This window comes from Triticum aestivum, chromosome 2B (assembly GCF_018294505.1).
Source record: "Triticum aestivum cultivar Chinese Spring chromosome 2B, IWGSC CS RefSeq v2.1, whole genome shotgun sequence".
In the NCBI taxonomy this organism is placed as follows: Eukaryota; Viridiplantae; Streptophyta; class Magnoliopsida; order Poales; family Poaceae; genus Triticum; species Triticum aestivum.
In genome coordinates, this window is record NC_057798.1 from 555051060 (window position 1) to 555058820 (window position 7761).

Sequence of the window (7761 nt, forward strand, 5' to 3'; positions counted from 1 at the left end):
CAAAGTTTACATCTTCATGAACATTTTTAAGCGTGTGAACATTTTATAAATGACACAGATGTTTTTTTTTGGAATGGTATGAGCAGTTTTGAAAATTACGTGGCTTTTTACATTCAAGATATTTTTAATGGACGTTGCTAAAAAAATGAATTGAATTGATATATATAGATATATAATCGGATTATATAAAAAGAAAAGAAATTAGGAAAAAGAGAAACGAAAAAAGAAAACCCGTACTGGACATAGCCCATTTACGGGGGCCCTCTAAGGTGAGGGCGTGAGGCTCTCGGAGGAATCAGTCTTCCTAATATATATCTTCGCCTGATCCGTGCGCCAGGTACCGGATAGGAAGTTTTTCGAAATCAATCAAACCGCAGATGGCGAGTTCGTCGGAGAAGGCGCCTTCCCCTGCAGCGGCGGATCTGCCGGAGCGAGGTAAGATTACGGTGGCCAGCGGCAAACCAAAGAAGAAGACGAGGAGGATGACGCAGGAGGAGATCGACAGCTGCATCCGGTACAAGGGCGTGCGCATCCCCGTCGACTCCGTCCGCAAGGCGAGCAAGCTGAGGCTGGCCCTCACCAACCTCGACGACCTCGGCAGCCTCCCGGTGTCCCCGGACGAGCTGGATGACTACGTCACCAACATGATCCGGGAGGTGAACGCGATCGAGGATGACTTCCAGAAAGAGAGAGACGAGATCGCGAAGGAGTACTACGCAAAGGGCTACGTCGAGCGCGAGGTCAGCGACGACGACGAAGCAGGAGGCAGCAACCCCCGTGTGGAGATGGGCTCGCCCTCGCCCATTTCCGGAAGCACCGTAACCGTAAGCAAGCTCAACTGAACGAGCACATTACCAGACTGTCCCTGATCTCGATCGGCGGTGCTTTCGAATAAATCGTCAGTCTGGTAAACGATGGATTCAATAGTATGAGCGCTCCTATAGCGCAATAATAAAATTTCACTATATCGGCAGCAATCATTTTTTCTTAATCATCCTTTTTGAATCATTGATCTAGAGTAGTTGATTTGTCTGATTCAGCTTGTATTAAATGGTTGTGCTATGTATTCCATCTCAACATATTGATCAGCAAGGAGTCGAACCAGCGATCGCTAATGCCTCCAATGTTGGAGGTGCGAGATAAGCGGATTTATGTTTTTTATTTATGGTGTGTATGCCATCTCAACATGCATGCTTGGGGGGGGGGGGTATGGTGTTCTTTGTGAATGCATGGGGTTTATGTTGCTATGTTTTCTCGTTGCGTTTCAAGAGGGCTGTTTCTATGTTGTAAATGTGTTTTTCCATTGCTGCATATACCATTTCTAAATGTTGCTTACGTTGATTTCCCTATTGCATCTGTTGATACTTTCTATTTTCTCAATTAGTTCTTGCGATGAAATGAGGATTTACTGCATACCTTGAATGTTTTGTTGTGTGTCTAAAATGTTGCAATTTTCTTATGTCTTTCATATTGCCTGAGAAAATATTCCAATGATGATGCATAGGGAGTTCTAAAAAAACATTGCACGCAACTCGTGTATGCGGGGCCAAGTCAGCATTCGTTTGTCTAGAGACAAAACGTATGAATTGAAGATGTTTGAAAAAAAAGACAGACTTGTTGGAGACGGACTGACGCGCTACAAGGGCCTAGGCCTCTTTCCCTAAAAGAGAAGTCGATGATACCGCTCAAATCAGACCTTGGCTGGGATGCGCCTATGTCACGCGTCTTGCAAGAAGTAGGGAGCCTCGCCAGCGTGCGCGAGGATGGGCCGGCCCAGGAAGCGGCAGGCCACATGCCACAGCCTCACCTTTTCTGTTTCTTTTCAAGTTTTTTACTTTCCTTTTTACATTTGTTTATACTTCCAAATGTTCTAAATATATATTATAAAAAAACTTTACCTAATTTATTTGAAAATCCTAATCAAGCATTTGAAAAATGATAAATGTGTATCAAAAAATGTTTCTCATGTATATGAAAATTGTATACAGAACACACACAATGTGTATGAAAAGGTTGTTCAAGTATTTAAAAAATGTTAATCAAGCATTAAAAAATTAGTCAAGTATTTGAAAAATGTTAATAAAGTTTTTAAAATGTTAAATGGGTATAGAAAAATATATCGAATCCATACGAAAAATGTACAAATGTGTATGAAAAATATAAACATAACACATCATATATGAGAAATGTTAATCATGTACTTAAAAAATGTTAACCACGTATAAAAAAGTTCCAGATGTATAAAAAATGTACAATGTGTATGTGAAAAACAGAGTTAAAATAAATATATGAAAAAGGTTAATTATGTATTTAGAAAAATGTGAAGCATGTATAAGAAAATGTTCCTGGTGTATACAAAAAAAGTATCACATATGTATAAAAATGTAGACATAAAAACGAATATTTGAGGAAATGTTAATCCTATACTCGCAAACTGTTAAACTTGTATAAAATGTTTCTTATGTGCACAAAAAATGTACAATCCATATGAGAAGTAGTAGACACCAAAACAAATATCTAAACAAAGGTTAATCATGTATTTGAAAAATGCTGAATATGAGTAAGAAAAATATTAGTCAAGTACATGAAAAATATATAATATGTATGAAAAAAGTAGAATTCAAAACATATATTGAAAAAAAATATGTTTCTGAAAAATATTGAAATGAGTACAAAGAATGTTCTTGCTATATATATGAAAAAAGTAGAACTCAAAACATATATATTTTAAAAAATCAATCATGTATTTCAAAATTGATAAAGATGTATAAAAAATATTTACTTACATATATGAAAATTTTACAATGTGTAAGAAAAAATGTAAAAAAGAAGCCTAATTGGAAAGAAACAAAGAAAATTGAAGAGAAAAGAAAAGGAAAATAGAAAACAAACAAAGAAACCAATCAAAAGCAATGCAACATAGTGAAAAATGAAACCTAAAGAAAACCAAAAAAGAAGCAAATACTACAGAAGTGAAAAAGAGAATGAAAAAGGAAAAACTAAAGAAATCGATGCAAAATAACGAAACAATGTGAAAACCAAGAACCAATAAAATGAAACAGAAACAAAAAACAAAGAAAAAATAGAAAAATAAAACCTGAAAAATAAAGCAAAACAGTGAATGCAGCGGAAGACTTTGTATGCGAAAAAATAAAGCAAAACAGTGAATGCAGCGCAGTGGAAAGTCTCCCCAAAAAATACCAGAAAACAGTGAATGCAACTATGTACGAACTGTCTAGCTAACCACTACGCCTACCAATTGCTAGTGATGGATTGCAACGCCAACTATTTAAGAACCATTGTACCTGTGTTATTTATTTATCATTTATGCTACTAGTTGTATCATACTACCCAGTTTTGCCATTAAAAGTTACAGCTGCTCAAAAATGTCATCGTTTTATTAGATGTTTGCTCAAAAATGTCATTGTTCCATCAGATGTTTACTCAAAAATGTCATTAGACATCGTTATTGTCAGGTCAAACTCGTTGTCCATGTTATATGACAAAAATACCTCTATATCCACATGTCAAATCTCTATCTCACAATGATAAGTATGGACCCCACATGTCAGGAGTAAGCAAGCGAATAATTTTAGAGGAAAATAAGAATGATGTTGGGATCAAGTGGGACCCATGCTTTATTGTAGTGAGATAGAGGGGGAGCTAACATGTTGATCTATAGGTATTTTGGTCATTATAACATGACAAACAAGATTTGAGCTGACAGTAATGGTGTCCAATGACATTTTCTAGCACGCGCCTAACGAAGCGATGGCATTTTTTAGTAGTTAAAATTCCTAGTGGCAAAACTGGGTCGTGAGACACAACCAGTGGCATAAATGATAAAACCTTTACTAATTAATTATTATACGTAGTAGCAATTAGATTTTTGAATTGTTTAGAAATTTTGATTTTCAATGAAAAAATTCATCAAATTTCCAAAACGTTCATTAATTTGAAAAAAAATCATCGATTTAAAAAAAATCATCAAATTTGAAACAAAAGTTCATCGGTTTTTAAAAAAGTTCATCGGATCTGAGAAAAAGTTCATGTTCATCAATTTGGAAAAAAATCATCCATTTTGAACTAATTTTATCGAATTCAAAAAATGTTCACCGAATTTGAAAAAATTGAGTCAGAAAAAAAGTTCCGGCGTATTTGAAATTTTCTTTAAAAAATGCTCGCGCATTTAAGAAAAAGGGAAAAAAGAAAAAGAGAAAGTTTCGCGTGTGGTAGTGAGCGGGCCGGGCAGCACACATTACAATCTGCCGGGCACCGAGCGTAGCCTACTCACACTTTAAAAAAAGAAAGAAAAAAAGTTGCGTCCGCCAAGGCTCCAGCTCAATAATCGCTCAAGCCAAGTCAGCGTTCCACATAGAGCTTCAGCACAAAAATCCCGGCGAGGTAACTCTGATAGTTCATCCCAGCATGAAGTGTGAACATCAACAACTCGGAGGGAAGACTACCACGGCCTCCCATCATAGCTCTGACTAAACATAAATATCATGCCGGCGGCGTAAATCCGCGGCACGTTTCGACCTTGACCCTCGCGCCATTGTTTTCCCAACGCGAAGGTCAACTGCTGAAGCTCCGGGACTCTAGCCATCATCCATGGCCACACGCAGCGTTACGTACAGCATGAAATGGACCGGCGAGGAAATAGGGCGGCAGCTCCACGTCTCCGTTGGTCAGGTCATAATGTTAACCCCAGGTTTTCTACCCGTATGACGCGCATGAATCAATGTAGATCCCTGTCACCCGCGTACGTTGGCTAATCCGGCGACCGAGCCCGGGTGCCAAATAGAGATGGACTGCTGCTATCTCGAGCCCTGTTCTATAACTGACGACAGGACCGCAGCATATACTACTCCCTCCGTTCCGAATTACTTGTCTCACGTATGGATGTATCTAGATGTATTTTAGTTCTAGATACATCCATTTCAGCGACGAGTAATTTGGAACGGAGGAAGTAGTAAGAGTAGTACTTCCTCCCTAAACTAATATAAAAGCATTTAGATCACTATTTAGTGATGTAAACGCTTTTATATTAGTTTACGGAGGAAGTACTTTTCAAGAATCCATTCATTTTATGAGATCATCGAATCGGAAATGAATCGCTATCGACGGCTTCCATAATTAGTGTCAGAAACGCTCGTATATTATGGGATGGATGGAGTACTTATGCAGGAAAAATGTGTTGTGCTAGCGCCGTGGATTCATATGGAAGACGAGTTTCTTTTATTTCTGAAGAGGATTTTATTATTTTTGGAAAAAAATGAGAAGAAAAGGTTCCCTTTGTTAAGCGTCGTTCAGCATGTCATCAAATGGACATGGCAACGTCAGACTAGCTATGGCGACGCCGTTCGCTCTACCGATCTGACTTTGCATCTTATATACAAGTGATTACGTCCCTTTTAACTGAATCCAAATCAGTAATCCAGCCAATATGCAATGACAAGTCTCGAAATAGGAAACACTGCCACTAGGCCGAGAGCGACACCATGTGATTTAATCTTAATCGACTAATTAGCTCAGCCTTGAATATTGTTAGACCGATCTCGATGCAGAGTTCTGGCCAGATGAACTGTTTCTGAAGCAGTTGATGGCATCTTTTGACAAACGACAGGAGGTTGGCATTACAGCTACTCCTCTTGGAAAATAGAGTAATTGGGTTTTTTCCTTGCTAAGCACATTGAATTTGATTCTTTAAGTATCTCAGATTCTCAGTATCTGTATACCCAGTGCATCTTTGGTACGTACTGCACTCGCAAGAATCTCGATCAGTCATTCGTAGGTGGGTTTCAGCCCCAATTGGCTATTACTCTCGCAATTTCTCAGAGTTTCGCACAGCAAAGCCGTGTTGACTTGGCACTAAACATAGGCTCATTTGCCAATCGCAGGGTTACAGCTACAGCATACCAATGAAGTACTCCCTCCGTCCCACAATGTAAGACATTTTTGTAAGCTAGTTTAGCTTGTAAAAACGTCTTACATTATGAAACAGAGGGAGTACTGTTAAGCATTCAGTAATGTGGAGCATCCAAGTTGCAGAAAATAATCGGAAAATTTCAAAAGCAAAAACTGGAATAGCAGCTGGGCAGTAGTAGTAGGAGCAAAAGCTTCAGACAAGCATGCATTCAATTCATCTGCTCCTTGTGTGTGAGGCTAAACGGAAACAGACAGCCCATGCCGGGATGCGTACAAATAGGATATATTCCCTCTGTTCCAAAATGAATGACTCAACTCTGTACTAACTTTAGTATAAAGTTGGGTCATAACTGAGGGAGTAGGATCCAGTTCAAGAAGATGTAACTGGGGTGGTTCTTCATCAAGCGGCACTGATATGTTTAAAATAGTGACTAAGCATCATCTAAGGTACGACGACGACGGCGTGCAAACACGCAGGCATAGAGCTGAAACATACATCTCGCTTCACATGGCACACTCGTCCTCTGTAATATGAAAGCTCTAGCGAATGGATGAGGAGGCCAAAAGAGGAACTCGTCTCGTACAGTACAATATTCCGGACCGGAGGATGCCATCGCCGGCGCTGCGTTCTATTCTAACGGAAACCTGCTTAATTAACCACTAAAGCAAAGTCAGCGATCTCCTCGAACGGACAGACGGTTCTACGCGCCATGGATCATAAAGAAAAGCACAACATGGTTCAGATAACGAAAAAAGAAAGAGAAGAAACCCAGCGCACCAGATCATGCGAACTGCCAACAAAAGTCGAATTTCGCAACCGGAGATGCGACAGGTGGCCTGGAGGAGCTATTCTACTGTGAATATACGCTGCCGGCTGCACACTGTTTTCTCGAAGAGCAGAGATGACTTAGTCTATTCTCGCAGGCGAGGCGATGGATTTAGTTTAGTCTAGTCTCTGATAGCTTCAGATGCGAGTGTGATTGGTAGGTGCATAAACAAAGTCGCCATGTTGGGCGCTGACCTTGAGATCGATCCATCCGACTGCGTCGGGTTTCCACGGGAGTTGCTTGTTGCATTTGGGGATCCTTTCTTTACGCGCCCTCCCGTGGGCTGTGGCTGCGGTCCTCGCTCGCTGCCACCCCGGCGGGGAGCTTACGGCGATCTAGGTGGTTGCTAGCTGCCGGTAACACGATTTTCGCCATACACTAGTTGGCTGCCGGTAACATGTAAACAGTTGACAACCACGATTACTTTAACTGAAATTGCATCGCGGTGTCTTATCATCAAGCTGGGCTACATGATTGGTGTTCGCATGGTTTGCGGCCGGAACAGGACCAGTTTGAAACACGAGGTCCGATAGAGGATCAGATTTTGACAAGCACATACATATTTAGACAGGAGCAAGCACTTATACGAAATCTGAAGCATGTCTGTAGGGGAACAAGCAACGGAATAAATTTGCTATACATAATAACAAACAAGAAAAGTAAAAGAGAAGCTCCTGGAAGCAGAATTGTGCGGCCGCCGGTTTTGCACGTCCATTGCGTACTTGAACGGACCAGATGAATAGTTTATCCGCCAACGAGATTGCTCGACTGCAAATGATTTGTCTTTTACACACAGACAAAACAAACAAACAAAAACGCAGCGAGCCTGGATTCCAAAATGAATAAATGAAACAGAGAGTACTGTACAGTTGACCGGAGCAAAAAAGAACAGATTACAAACAGAGGTGTTTGTGGACAGGATTCGTTTCGCGTGACATATTTTGTTTCGCACCAAAAGTCCTCTTCAATTACGTCACATACACATTTGAATCTTCTGTGTTCAAAT

At 40.1% G+C, this 7761-nt stretch overlaps 1 protein-coding gene across 1 annotated transcript; it reads left to right on the forward strand.

Moving 5' to 3' along the window:
• The first annotated feature begins 307 nt into the window (after positions 1-307).
• On the forward strand, positions 308-1032 carry LOC123041626 (uncharacterized). Its single transcript, XM_044464212.1, has one exon. It carries the CDS (start codon positions 378-380, stop codon positions 840-842), a length of 465 nt encoding a protein of 154 aa, XP_044320147.1. The 5' UTR covers positions 308-377; the 3' UTR covers positions 843-1032.
• The last annotated feature ends 6729 nt before the right edge of the window (positions 1033-7761 follow it).